The sequence below is a fragment of the Suncus etruscus genome, chromosome 12 (genome assembly GCF_024139225.1).
Source record: "Suncus etruscus isolate mSunEtr1 chromosome 12, mSunEtr1.pri.cur, whole genome shotgun sequence".
Taxonomy (NCBI): domain Eukaryota; kingdom Metazoa; phylum Chordata; class Mammalia; order Eulipotyphla; family Soricidae; genus Suncus; species Suncus etruscus.
The window spans coordinates 94,825,650-94,841,014 of NC_064859.1; the positions used below are offsets into that span (position 1 = coordinate 94,825,650).

Sequence of the window (15,365 nt, forward strand, 5' to 3'; positions counted from 1 at the left end):
CCATTCAAGCTCTCATTTCTTCCCATGATTAGATTTCACGTTTGGGTAAGCCATTTTGTGGGCCCAAGGAACTGGAACTCTACAATGTGTCTTAGAGAGACCTGAAGGTCAGATGAGGGTTAAGTGCTCCCACAACTCTCTTTAGATAGCAAAGAGTCAACAAATACCCACCATAGATCCAGAGCATATATCAACCACTCCGCAATCATTCAACAACAACAACACAGGACTACTGGCAGCACCATGAGCACCGAAGATATAACCAGAATCTCTAGCAAGTGCATTGAAACTAATCCTGGACCCAGCTCTGCTATGGTTTCCAAGTTAGGTTCTAATACCTAGAAAAGTAGGAACCCCAGTTTAACTTGAAATATTTAGTATAAAGTACTTTTTAGCCTCCATGGGCCCAACTATCACATGAAAAGCTTTTATGCTAAAAGGCCATTTGTTGCTCTAGTGAAACTCCAATTCATGATGGTGACCCACATTTTATCTGGTACTCCCATTTCAAAGGAATTATGAGGAACGCATCCTCTTTCACCCTGCAGTGGGAAATCCAGAGGAGAATCATGGTTCCCTTACTCAGTGATATTGACCTAGAGATTGACTTGTCTATCCAGCTCTTTGGCGGGGAGTCAAAGGACAAGAAGAGGCACAGGCTCATAAACAGGCAGTGTGGGACAGAGTAAAGATGGGCAGTATTTTAGTCAAGACTAGCCCACACAGCCCCTCTTCGATGACCCCCTTACCTCTGGGCATGTCCCTGGAGCGCTCAGCTTCAGGCCCATCCAGCAGGTCCATCTGAGAGGCTTCCTCGGAGGGCACACGGCGCCAGGACCAACTTCGGTTGCCAGGCTCATGCAGAGGGGGAGAATACTCCAGCTCACAGGGGAAGTCAAAGCTGCATTCCAGCCCTGCAAGGACACAGTGGTCAGAAGGACAAGCCACCTGGTACCTAGGGAATCACAGGGTCCTGTCATGCCCAGAAATCCAGCCTTCACTCCATTTCCTGACCACTACTCCCTGTCACCTTCACTCATGCCACTCGGGCCCTGTCCAGGTTGTTGGCCTCCATATTGGTGAAAAAAATGGAGTAAGAAAGGGAGTTTCTTTGCTTAACACAATTATGGTGCACCCAGAGAAGATGAGAGAGGAAAAGAGCAAACACAATTGGCCCATGTGAAGTTGCCATCTGTGACATGGAGATGAGGGGGCTCAGCAGGCAAGTGGGCAGTGCCTCGCTTTTGCAAACCAGACAACAGGGAATTAAAGCTGGCTCTGCTTTTTTCTCAGTTGGAGTTGAGAGGAAAAATTAACCTTTGGCCCCAATTTCCTCCCCTGTAATTGGCACTGACAGGATCTAGCTCCCAAGCTTTTGATGAAAGTAGCAGGTAAGGCAGCTTCTGTGGCTAGAACCTGTCCTGTGGTACATGCAAAGGTAAAAAGCCAGGCTCTGTCCTGTGGAGAAGAGAGTTCTAAAGGGAGTTCCAGGCCAATCACCCAAATGGCCAGTCTGATCAATTCCCCTTCCTGAGAAGAGAAAGGCAAGGCTAGGACAGTGGTGAAATTAAGGAAGGTAGGGAGGGAGATAGGGAGGGAAGGAAGGAGAGATAAAAAAGGAAGCAAGGATTATTTTTTAATAATACTAACCCTAATCCTTGTAACCCATCCTTCTATCCAAAACATTTCTCTCAGGGCAATTCTCTTCTTTCTTCCCTTCCTCACTCAGGGGATGAGCCAACATGGCTGAAATTCTTCACTCACCAGGAAGATACCTCTTGCTCACAGGTGAGTTAACAAATTAGTTGCAAAATTATCTATTATGTCTCATTTTCCCCTTTCACAAAACAAAAGAATGTGATACCATGGACAGACTAATGGACTGGGACTATGGAAACCTAAACTCATGTCCTTTCTTGACTCTTCGCAGGTGTGGTCTTGGCATCTTCATCCTAAAAACAATAACAACAGGGTTTTGGAAGAGATGCTTCTAGAAGCCAGCAGGCAGAGAGAGCCTGGTTCCAGCTCTAAGGAGCTCCAATTCTTTAAATCAAAACTGAGATGGAAAGTCTAATGTTTTCTAAAAAAAAAAAAAATCCTTCATGGATCTTCCATTTCTCAAAGAAATGTTTTTAATAATTTTATCTGCCCAGATGATGACAGAAAAAGAGTAAAACTTAATGAAGTGGTTGGACAAGGGGGCTGACAGGTCATTTTTAACAAAGGAAGGGGGATCTGTGCTGCAGGAGCAAGAGAACGGATTGACTTTTGAAGATTTCAAAAGTCTTTGCTCGCCAAAGCATTAGCTCTAATGTGATCAATCAGCTTGTATGTCAGGGCTAATGGATGCTAACTCCCAATTATCATTGTGTATTTTAACAGTCACTTCAAGGGTCTGCCACTACCTTGAGCTACTCAAGGAGTCTGGGGGTGTGGACTTTCAGAATGAAGAAGGGAAGTGGGGCATCTCTTGGTGTAAGCAATTGGGCATTAGATTGTCCTTTAATTGCATCCAAAGGTAACTGGCCCTGCCCCCAAGTGACAGTAAAATATTTCCCATTGACATGAGCCAAAACTACCTAGAGTGCAAGGGGATGAGAAAAAAAAATCCTTCAATTACACTTCTATTAAGTGTCTTTCTGCTTTCTGGCCAGTCCAGATTTATGTAACCCGCTGCTCCCCAGGCACAGCCATCCTTCTGGTCCTAAGGTTAATACCACTCGCCCCTTTCCCAATTCACACAATTCACCTTTAGAATGGCAACTGAAACAGGCAGAGCTCGCATTGTTGGAGTTGACAAGCCAGTCGCTGCCGACATATTATATATTGGTCCTGGACATCGTCCTGCCTGCCCTGGGGGATTGAGCTGCTGCTAGAAGTTGATGCCCATGAATTGTAGTTTCTGCCTTAATCTTTCCAACCAGCTTGCCAGGTACCTGGCTTGGTAGCAGACTACAAGGGCAAAACCAATCCAACATTTCATGCTGTGTAGCATAAAAATGACTCGCATAAGGGGAGGAACAACCACCAAACCTTGATTCTCTGGGAAGGCTGAGAATACTTCCCCACCCCCATCAGTAAATGACCCAATCCAGGGTGATAAAATACCCACACACAGGCCTCTCCCAAAGTTACACCAACATGAAATTCTTTTTTTGCATTTGCTCTCTCCAGTATTCCTTATTGCTATTTCCTATTTGGGTATGTGGATGACCATGTCAGCTCAGACACAGCGTACAAATGTGCCCTGTAGTAGATATAGAAGAACAGAGTAACAAAAACCCATCATACCAGCAGGACATAGCAGCTATTCACAGACCTATGAGTTTGCAGAGCCTGGTAGCTGATCATGCATGGGACATACATGCTCTCATGGAGTAGACTAAGTGAGCCATCTGGGCTCACTGGAAATTCTTCATCTAAGGTTACCTCCCTTTAGCTGACAAAGTTGTGCCCCTAAGTTTCCAATAAAATGGGAGTTCCATGAGATCCCAGCTCATTTGTGTAGGTTTCTTTAGAGAGTCCCTATATTTTGATGTCTAAAAATATCAAGCCCCTGGGTTCTCTTTGTCGAATGGTCTTAGGGCCTTCATGTTTGTCATGTTTTTTGAAAAACACCAATTTGATTTTCATTTCATTTGGACATTTTCTGATGCTTTAGGCTTAGAGTACTTCTGAAATTACTCTTATTTACACCTCCCTAACTTGGGGCCTAAGAGGTAGGGATCAAAATCTGCTTATGGACAGGACTTGGAGGGACAAAGTTATTGTATTCAGCAACAACTAATTTAGTTGTTGTATTTACCCAACCGCTGAGGTGGGTCAAAACCCAGGGAAGAGTGAATAATGCCCCTCCCCTTCCTAACCACTTTAGGGAACTGGGTTTATGACACTCTACTTAATCTCCAGGACCACAGAGGAACAGAGGATGAGGAAACCAAGGTTGAGAAGTTTCTTATTTTATTTTCCCAAAGATCAGAGAATTTGAGCACTGGAGAATGAGAACCAAGGCATCTCCCATCAGCTTCTAGATTCAAAATCACAATCCAGGACCAACAAATGAAAGGTTGCACAAGAAATGCGTGAATTTTCTATGTCATTGATCATAAGACTCAACGTCTGCACCTTTGTCCTAGGGTGAAGGTTTACCCCTTTTCCACCTCCTGCAGGGTATCACATTGTCCCTCGTGTGTAGGACAGTGTGGCAAAGTGACTGTGACTTCTGGAGAATTCTGAGATCCCAGCCACCTTTTAAATGCATCCATTTGGGTCATGAAGCATCTAATCATTGGTGTGCAGAGTGGAGTGAGTGATAGAAAAAGATGCACTTTCCTGAGCCTGCTGAGTAACAGAGCTAAATTCACCGCTATCCATTTTCTATCCACTTCCATCATGAAAAAAAATTATGAAGAAAGTTTCTGGAAACAGTTCTCTCTGATTGTTTTATGAGAAAAATGCCATCTATGATGATGAGACAAGTCTTGTTAGAGCAGTGACTGGTTCTAGGTTCTATCTTGAGGCCTTGATTTCAGGGAACTGTGGGTTCAAAGGCAAGCGATATGAAAGTTGAACCAAGACATAAGAGATGATGAAAGCAACTGGGCACGAGGAGAGATGGCAGGGCTCAGCTGGAGGGAGGAAGGGAATGGACACCAAAATCTATCCTTGAGGGCCCTGGATGAGTCCAGTACACTTAAGACTATAGTAAGAAAGTCACTACAGTTTCTTACTACATTATATATGTATTAAGAAAGCCAGTCCCGGGGCCGGGAAGGTGGCGCTAGAGGTAAGGTGTCTGCCTTACAAGCGCTAGCCAAGGAACGGACCGCGGTTCGATCCCCCGGCGTCCCATATGGTCCCCCCAAGCCAGGGGCGATTTCTGAGCACATAGCCAGGAGTAACCCCTGAGCGTCAAACGGGTGTGGCCCAAAAACCAAAAAAAAAAAAAGAAAGCCAGTCCCATAGTATAACTAGGCCCAAAGCTCAGCGCTTCCCTTTAGGGCTCCTAGTGCTGATGACATCTGATTCAAGACATCTGATGTTTCTTGGCAGGCCTCAGGGTCCCAGCAGAAGTGATTGAGTTTATGCTGGGCATTTTCTTTGATCACCACAAACCCATGAAAGAGTTCAGACAACTGGGTACTCAGACACAGGATCCATGTCTGAAAACAGGAAAGCATCTGGCTTGCTACTAGTTTTAAATTATGGTTTTACCTGCTTTCTTGTTCCAAATGCTTTTCTGCCTTCAGTTATCAGGACCTTACGTTTCACTACCCACACTTGTTGAATCCCATACTTGTTGAATACTGACCAGTATGGTTTATCCAGCCCTATAATTCTTTCTGTGACATTCATTAAAGAACTTGATTGTCCTCCTAATGACTAATCAGGGATGTAGCATATGACCTCACATTGATATCTGATTCTGCCACATGTCAGCAGATGGTGGAACACTGTATCTCTCTCTAAACCATGATCATGGTCATCTTAGCAATCAGGCCAAATTTAGAACCGCTATAGGACTTAGTGCAATGAAGCATGTTCCCAGATTGGAGAAATTTCCCAAGCAAATCAGCTAAGTATTTCACTGAATGGCCACATTCCTTTGAAAACAATTTTTTGTGTTTACCAAAGAAAACCTATTTATCAGGAGAAACTCTGAGTACATAAAGCTTCCAATGGGTGACAGATGACAATATCCTTAGTATTTTCTACAAAGTTTCAGGCTCCTAGTGATTTCTACCCTTTCAGTTGACAATGGTGCACAAGTGACGCACGTTTAAAAGAAATTGGAGCTATTGTTGCTGGAGTCTCTGTATCATCCAATAATTATTTTTCTCAGTGCCTCATTCTGAAGGCACAGTTAGTGATCAGGGGAGGATGTAGAATGAAAGAAAACCACAGCCATTTTGATTTTCACTTTCGTCATAGTATTTCATATATGACGTGAGCTAGTTAACACAGTTATCAAACAGTTTCTATGCTAGATGGTTAGATTACTGTAGGCTAGTGGAAGGGTTGTGAGATGGTTCAAGATGACCTATCTCAATCTATGTTGATGGGCTAGGGGTATTTAAAGTAAGTTTGACTTAAGGATAGTTTCTATTTATGATTGACTTATCTGATCCTAACCCATTGTAAGTTGAGTCAGAGCTATAGCTGGTATGACTTGATACCATCTCTAGGGTATTGATATGTAGGATCAGAGACTGACACAAGTTAAAGTCACATTTGTAGTCAACTGTATTCCCAAGAGACAGGTGATAACCCAAAGGTCAGGCGAGCAAGCCAAGTCCTGACAAGGAAAATTCCAAGGTAATATGATGGATACTGTCACTCATACCATGTGATGTTCCTTTCTCCAGGTTGAGCCTTCCTAATGCCAGTCTCCTCAGACAGAAGCAGGCCTATGCCAGGCCAAGCAGCATAAACCACACATCTTATGGACTATTGGCTTGACTCACTGCCATTGTAAAACCAATACCGGGTTGCTTCCCAGGTGTCATAACCAAAAGTCAGTGTCTTCCTGAAAAGCCTGATAAGTGTGCTGAATAAAGATCCTTCCTCTGCATTATAGCTATTTGGCAGCTCTCTTCTAGGTGGCCCATAATAGAATCTCATATTTAAAACTATAATTCATCTCATGGAAGCCCAGAAGTCAACATTCTCAAAATAATAGCTTAAGAGCTATGACTGGTTCAAGGCCACTGTCTAGTTTGCCCACTACTGTAGCAGAAGTCAGGGTTTCCCTTTCTCAGTGTATTTTCTAGAAATTTCCAATCACTGATTCAGGGTCATGAAATACCTTAGACAGCTATGAAAGGAAGGAACTAAGGTTCAGAGAGAGGCTGGATACACCAAAGGTTGCACAGTGGATTGGGGTAGAGTTAGCTATAAAAATCCAGTCCCAGAGCCATGATACTCATTGTTATCATTATTATTCACTGTTGAAACAAAATTTGCCTTACGCAACTCAAAAAGTCTTTCCCCAAATTTAGGCAGTTTTCCTGAAATAATTGGGCAAAACCATACATGACTAGGTTTCAAATATATACCAATGCTTTAATACCACAACTCATCTCCAACTAGGTTTGCTGCCTTCTCTCATCCCCACTGTGATTTCATGCCCAGTGTGACTTAGGATGGTTGTAGAGATCAGATTTATTTATGAATAGTAGCTACAGTGAGGACAGACAGCTGACAGCATTAAGAACTGAAAATTTCTTGGAAACTCTTCCAGATCTGGCCCAAATCGTTTCATGTCTTAGGTCAATTCATTAAATCTCTTGGGTCTTGGCTTTCTCGTGTATGAATCATAGATACTAATTACAAGAGGGATTTGGAAAAAAGTCACAATCTTCCATACAATTAAATAAGGGAATTACCCTGAAAATGTGGTCTTCACCAGGAGTTGTCCTTCAGGTCTGTTAGTTTCATCTTGACCCTGGGACACAAGGTATACTTGCCTCCCTGTGCCTTAGAATGACCACCAGAAACTTAGTGTTGAACTCACATACAGAGCCCATCAACTCTGTTGATGACAACAGGCATCTTTCCCCCTTTCTCTGTTTTATATCCAAATCCCATGGACAACAGGGTATCTGGGAAATGATGAAGAGCAAATATCCCATATAAAGTCAGCTGTCCTTGGTGAATGCTAGGTTCTGCAGTATATCCATCTTGCAGTATATTCTCAGTCACACAACTTAATTTTCTCATGCCTCCACTTTTTCATTGGTAAAATGAGATGAAATCAAGCACCATCTCAGGAAATCATGAGGAATGAGTAGCTGCAATATATACAAGCACTGAGCACAGTGCCTCAAACACCATCTCAGTTACTATGAAAGCTGGGGGCCACCTTTGCAGTTGGCAGGGAGATCCAGTCTCTACCATGGCATGGAACAGAGAGAGGGTGCATTCCAGCACCAGAGTCAGAAAGTGATACCATACTCAACTTTGACTTTGAGACAATACTGTTTGGAATGGAAATCACAGTTGACCTAGAAGAGGTCATTAAGATGCCCTTCAACAGACGAATGGCTAAAGAAACTGTGGTACATATACACAATGGAATATTATGCAGCCATCAGGAGAGATGCAATCATGACATTTTCCTATACATGGATGTACATGGAATCTATCATGCTGAGTGAAATAAGTCAGAGGGAGAGAGAGAGAGATGCAGAATAGTCTCACTCATCTATGGGTTTTAAGAAAAATAAAAGTCATTTTTGCAACAATCCTCAGAGACAATGAGAGGAGGGCTGGAACTTCCAGCTCACTTCATGAAGCTCACCACAAAGAGTGGTGAGTGCAGTTATAGAAATAACTACACAGAGAACTACCATAATCATGTGAATGAATGAGGGAACTGGAAAGCCTGTCTGGAGTACAGGTGGGGGTGGGCTGGGATGGAGGAAGATTTGGGACATTGGTGGTGGGAATGTTGCACTGTTGAAGGGGGGTGTTCTTTACATGACTGAAACCTAATCACAATCATATTTGTAATCAAGATGTTTAAATAAAGAGAAAAAATTTTAAAAAAAGACTGGTTTTTGGTCCTGGCTCTGTGGCGTGACTTCAGAGAGATGCTTTAATTTCTCTAGGACTCAGTTTCCTCATTTGAAAATAGGAAGAGGTGGAATTAATAAATGATCAGTCCTCTTCCTTCTCCACCATTCTAAGGCCATTTCCCCTTATGGGCAGATGGCCAAAGCAGGCTCTCTTACTTGGTTCTGGCCAGCTGCCATTAGTCTCCCAGTCTAAGCTCGGATGATTAGGGACTTCTACTCCCTCTTTCTGGGTTATCTCCTAAAGGGGCACTTAGCTCACCAGTCACCTTTGATATTAATCCACCAGCTGCCACCAACATCTGGTGACTCACTTCATAAGACTAAGTACCAAACCTGGCCCCTGCTTGCCCCCATCCACAACCAATATCCATTTTCATCTATCTTGGGACCCTAGAACTAAAATCAGTCATTCCCTTCCCACCAGCTTGTTCCCTAGAATGCATCTGGGAACCAATCACCCAATTCAAGACATCTGCTTAGCTCACTTATAATCAAGCTGCAGTGAGGAAGGGCCAAGTCTCCTTCAATCAATCAATTACATAAACACGGCCCTGGAAGACTGTCTCTGAAGAGTGTGTGTGTGTGTGTGTGTGTGTGTGTGTGTGTGTGTGTGTGTGTGTGTGTCCAACCATAATGGGGTATTGGTGTATTTAAGGAAGTTAGTCAAACTGTTAAGGGATGATGATGCCCCCTGTAATGGCAGTTGAACTGGGATATGCCCCCCCTGGACTGTGATATACCCCCCTGTAACTGACAACTGCCCTAATATAAAAAGGAGAGCCTAGCAGTTATGAGGGGAGGGTCATAGAGTCCAGAGTAGAGATTGAGATCTCTCTCTCTTTCTCTCTCTCTCTCTTCCTCCCTCAGAAATTAAGACAAAGCTGTTTCTACTCCTCTCCACACCCCAGCAATGAGAGAACAGGAAGCTTAATCCTCCTTTCTCTTATCTGGAAACACTGCAGTAATACAGATGGAATACAGCAATACAGAGACACAGATTCTCATTCCAAAACAGCAGATGGAAAATCAGGAAAATCCCAGTCTTTCCAAAGTTGACTAGTCTCATTTCAGTTGAAGATGTTCAAGCAGTGTAAAGACATGTGGCAAAGGAGACATAATCCTATTAGGGTCTGCAGCAGCAAGAGGAGGGAATAAAATGAACCTAAATAGGGCTTCAAACTTCAAGTTTTGACCAGTGGTTTCTAGGAAGACTTCTAGCAGTCAGTGGAGGCTCTAAATGATTGAGGTTAGCTCCAGGGGAAGGTAAAAGTCTGAGTGGATTTTCCACCACCCAATATTGTGGCCAGCCATTCTGAAGTCAGAATATCAGAGAAGAGCTCTGAACAATGTGGACCCATGAAACCAGAAGGAAATGGGGCTACATAGATACTACAGAGGTTAAGATACTTGCTGCATCCTGCTGACTTTGGTTTGAATCCCTGACAACAAATATGGTTGAGCCCTGCCAGTGGATACTCCAATATATGTTGGTTGTGGTCTCTAAATAAACACCAGGGGAAGATTCTGGTCATGCAAGTTTTTCACCACAAAGAATGAAACACTCCCTTCTTGCTCTGTGTGTGAGTGGCTGCTGTATGTTGAGGTGAATGTGGAGGGGACTTTTTCCTGCAGTCAAGCTCAAACAAGGGCAAATACTGGACTGACATGAAGTTTGAATCTCTTCAGCACAGACCAGCAAGGCCTGGTCACAGCTGACTCACAGTTGGAAGATCTCTGAAGGGGCTTGGGACACAGAATAAGACAACCAGAGACCCATGGAGGTGATAATTTAGAATTTGTGTCTTGAAAGTTGGAAAGGATTTTGACCCATAGGAAAGGAATAGCTAGTAATTTGCAAAGTTATAGAGAAAAAATAGCTCACTCCGGGAAGATGGGAATGTAATATTTCTTCATAATAATAACTTCACATCTTCAAATAATCGTATTTCAGTGTGCTTGTAGGACTTCTGAGGATGGATTGTATGACTTGAAATTAGAACATGGATCATATTTATCACTCAAGAGAAAAATCTTCAGGTTCCAAAAGGCAATTCGAAGGGCACAAGGCAGCAATAGTCCACCTTTGGACAACTGTGTACAGGTAACGGTAGAAAGTCACTGAGCTAAAGAGTTTGGAAGGTAAAAGGCTTCTGGCATCTAGAACCAGGCTACTGATATGTAGTTCATTGGCTTCTCATGAGAACAAGTCTAGTTTCTCCTTAGATAGCATTAGCAAGGCAGCTGGTCCCTGAGCACATGGAAATAGTCCTCAGGGTCAGGCCACACAGGGTGGCTGTCATCAGGAATCAAAGCTATTCTTAATGTTCAGACAACAGGCAGGATTCAAGAGTGGGTCCTAAAGGGAGGAAGTAAACTCTACAAGTATAAGATCTAGGAATAAATCCTCCCACTCAATACCTACCTGTATTTCTTCTCCACCATCCTTGCCCAGACTTCCAGACAATTGGTAACATCTGTCTGAGGTGTCACAGGGAACACTGTCATGGAGGTTGAGGGTGTGATTTGAAGAGCTGTGGTCTCCATGACTAAGCTGTCAGGTCCTTGTTTATGGAGATGCTCTCCAAGGAATCTTGGAGATCCCTGAGATCTCTAACTGGACCCTCCTGGCCAAGGGTTCCTCAACACCAATGTGGCACACAGGTGTGACTGACAAGGTCACATTAGCCTGCCCAGGTGCTAGAGAGCTAAGGAATATAAAAGATGAGAAGGGGAGGGAATGATAGTGATGAGTGACACAAGAGAAAAGACGTTGCCCAACTAGCAAGAAAATATGCTGCCTCTGTTATTTGCGTGTGTGTGTGTGTGTGTGTGTGTGTGTGTGTGAGAGAGAGAGAGAGAGAGAGAACCACAAGGCATTAGATGTATGAGCCCCAATAATTTACCCTCATTGTGAATTTCTCACCTACCAAATTAATTAAGTCATTGAACCTGTTGAAGTCCTGTTGTCCTGTTAATATAAGGACTCTTCTGAATCCTTTAGCCTCTGAAGTTTTCCTGGACAAGATATTTCATCATACAAGGATGTCCTCTCTCTCTTTTGTCACTTTTTATCAGGTCTTTTTCTGCCTATAGTTTGGACACATCTCTCTAGGTTGGTTAGAAATAATCTGTATACAATTTCTCAGATGTCCCAAAGCTGTCAAAATAAAAATTTCTGAGCTCACTCATGTCTGCTGAATATGCTCTTTTTAGATTGAGAAGAGGAAAAATAAGCTCGCCCCAGGTAGTTCAAGTCACAAATTTTGATTCTAAATCAAAGTTTGTTCAGTTAAGGAACTGTTTCCCCATCGAAGCATATCTTTCCGAAAGCAATTAATATGAAAAAGAATGAGAGGGCTGATGGAATGCCCCTTTACTGAAACGGAATACCTTCAGAGTGGAAAAGCTCCACATTGGAAAGAAAAGATCCAGCACTGGGTTAAGTAAAAGGAATTGTGAAGATGTAGTTGCCCTAAGTTCAAAGAGCTTACAGTTCAGAAATCATAACTCTGTGGGGCCTCAACAACTAAACTAGGAAGGAAATGGCAATCCCAGTCCATCAAAGTTCTATGGAAAGACATTACATTCTCATCCATGTCAAGAAAATGAGGACAGAGTGAAGTTCACTAGATTACAGGCTACTCTAATTGGGGGTTAATGTGGTTCAATTGCTGGATGAATGCTTCCAACATGGTAAAGCCCAGCTAAAAACTCTACCAAATCTACTGTGGATAATCTCTTTGCTAAAGTAACCCAGAATAGAAGTAGCTACCAGACAGATTTGGAAGACTATCTTAGACCTTTTATAAAAGCAAACTAAAGTCCCTATGAGGGCAGAGAAATTGGTGTGTGTGTGTGTGTGTGTGTGTGTGTGTGTGTGAGAGAGAGAGAGAGAGAGAGAGAGAGAGAGAGAGAGAGAGAGAGAGAGAGAGAGAGAGAGAAAGAGAGAGAGAGAGGACATTTATTTAACATTTCTGTATTGCTGTTGTGTAAATTAGACTTATTGACTATTGCTTTATCCAGTGACCTACTTTACACTTGGGCCATAAAAGGTATTAAATTCAAATTAGTAGAGTAATTTAATTTCAAGGAACCATCAGGGAAGTCCCAGGTTGTGTGAGGATGGTCATCATCTAATAAGAGCCTTAGAGAATGAGCATGGTTCTAGAAATGGCCTAACTTAGAACAAATCAGAGTCTTATTGATTTCAAGAGCCATATGATACCATGTGAGTGTTATAAAAAGAATAAGAAGAAAGAAATACTAGGGCCACCTAGTTTTTTTTTAAATTTATTCTTTCCAGCCACACTCAGCAGTGCTCTGAGCTCACTTCTGGTTCTGCACTCAGAAATCACTCCTGTGGACTCAAGAGAACATATAGAGTACCAGGGATTGAACCCTGGTTGACAAAACCCTTCCCACTGTATTATCACTTCAACTCCTCACCTGGCTTTTTAGAATAAAATGAGAGGCGGAGGTTAGGGCTGAGTTGGGGCTGTAAGCTGGAACTTGCAGCCACTATTTCCTCATCTTCAGATAGATGATGCCCTTGCTACAGAACTATAAGCTTCAATAATTTACCCTCATTGTGAATTTCTCACCAATCATATTATTTGAGTCATTGGGCCTGTTGAAGTCTTGTTAATATGAGAACTCTTCTGATATAAACTTTAGCATCTAAGGTTTTCCTGGACAAGACATTTCATCCTACAAGGATGTCCTCTCTGTTTTGTCACTTTTTTTTATCAGTCTTTTCCTGCCTATATTTTGGACATATCTTTCTAGTTGGTTAGAAATACTCTGATTTGGGGCCAGAGAGATAGCATGGAGGTAAGGCATATTTGCCTTGCATGCAGAAGTACAGCAGTTTGAGTCCCAGCATCCCATATGGTCCCCCAAACCTGCCAGGAGTAACCCCTGAGTGCTGCCGGGTATGACACAAAAAACAAACAAACAAAAAAAATACAAATAATTGGGATGTATTGGGTTAGAGAGTTGCAAATATGGGAGCTAGAAGGAAAATGAAAAGCATCAAAGATGTTGGAAATGGTAATGGAGGATTTCTTTCAGACCCTCATTCTACTTAGTCTCTAGTCAGCCTCAACAGTATCTATTTTAACCTCTGAAATTCTGCATCTTTCAAGCTTCTGTAGCAATTCCACCTTCTGATTCTCCACTGATCCTTCCATCTGACTGGGTCTCACTCTTTCTCTATTCACTTCTGAAAGACAATGATCTCCCTTGAGTTTCCCTGTCAACAGCCTCAACCACAAGGCATTGGCTAACAAGACCTAAATTTACTCTTGAATGTACAACTTTACCTGGAAGTCCTAAAGGCACGTTAAATTTAGTGTGTTAATCATGTTACACCACCACCTTCTCTCCCTCTACAGGTCTTGGTCATGATCTATCTTTGCTGTTTTTCCTGTTTCCCGTTCCATTCACAGTATCTCTAAATACTTGGTTTCTTAAGCTGGAGTCTGCTGAATGGACAATGGCATTTGTGCTCACCAGATAGCCTGAAACTCGCCTCCAAATTCCTCCTGCCCTTCCTTCTCCAGCCTGTGCTTCATATGGAGGATCAAGTCTGTGTCTGGCTAATGCAGCTCAGTTGCTAATGCAAATCCTTCTTCAGACTCCTCACTGCTGCCTGGTTCCCTGAATCTCTGGTCAGAGAGTTTGACCTATTCTTGAACATTCCCTTGTTGGACGCTCTTCTCACTGGTCTTGGTGGTTCTTGGGGAACAATGTTAGTCCAGCTGTTCTATCTCTCTAGATATCTCCCATTTATAGAACAGTCTTACAGAACAGTCCAATATTTCATAGTTTAAACTTAGCTCTAGTATTGCTCTGGTTGTCGAGCAGATAGCTTTAGTTCTTCTTCAAGGTTTCCTTGAATATTTTTTTGTGTCTTCCTCAGGGACAGGATTCAAGAAGGTACAAGCATTCAACCAGTCTTCAAATAATGTCGATGCTTGGAACCCAAGAGATGGCATTGTGTGGAGGGTGTTTGCTTTGCAAATGACTGACCCAGGTTCAATCCTTGGCGTCCCTTATAATTCCCTGAGCCTACCAAGAGTAGCTTCTAAATGCAGATCCAAAAGAAACCCGAGTGCTGCCAGGTGTGGCCCAAACCAAATAATGTTGATGCCCATCCTCCATTCTCTGTGGCATATCACACACACACACACACACACACACACACACACACACACACACACACACACACACACACACACGGTGAGGAGGGATGACAATATGGGATATAAAAGTGACACAAATGGGATGAAGAAGTGACTCTCAAAAAGGAGCTGGCATTATAAAGTCACCTGAGGCCAGATTAGCAGGAAAAGGCAGATGGACAGGAGATCAGAAAGCCCTGAGTGACCCTCTTCACATCTCTGTCTCTATCCTTCATCCATCATTCTCCATCTCTTTCCTTCTCTTCCTAGATAAGTGTTTTAAATTAGTCTCTTTTGACTTGCTTTTCTGGTCTGGGTGTCAGTCGGCCAATCATTCTCTGGTTATCTTTTAATCGGACTTATATCCTTTCTGCTTCTCCTTACTTAGTCTGCCATTGACAGAGACAAATTGTTTGGGATTTATTGAGTGGCTCACTGTGTCTTGGTTTTAAAGGTAAAAGCAAGCGAGCATTTTAAAACTAATCTTTCGTCAAACATGAACTAACTGCTTTTTTGTTTCCTTTCCCAGGGCTGAGTGCCTTGGCTGTCAACAGGGCAGTGATCCTCGGTGGACAGACGACATCTCCTGCTTTTGGTCCTGAAGGAT

General features: G+C 42.8%; 1 protein-coding gene across 1 annotated transcript in view; it reads right to left on the reverse strand.

The window, feature by feature from the left end:
* ALK (ALK receptor tyrosine kinase) overlaps positions 1 to 15,365 on the reverse strand; it is a 713,821-nt gene that overhangs the window by 476,782 nt on the left and 221,674 nt on the right. Inside the window, exon 3 of the mRNA XM_049784231.1 lies at positions 750 to 914. Within this exon, the coding sequence (XP_049640188.1) occupies positions 750 to 914 (165 nt within the window). The remainder of the gene's footprint in view (positions 1 to 749; positions 915 to 15,365) is intronic.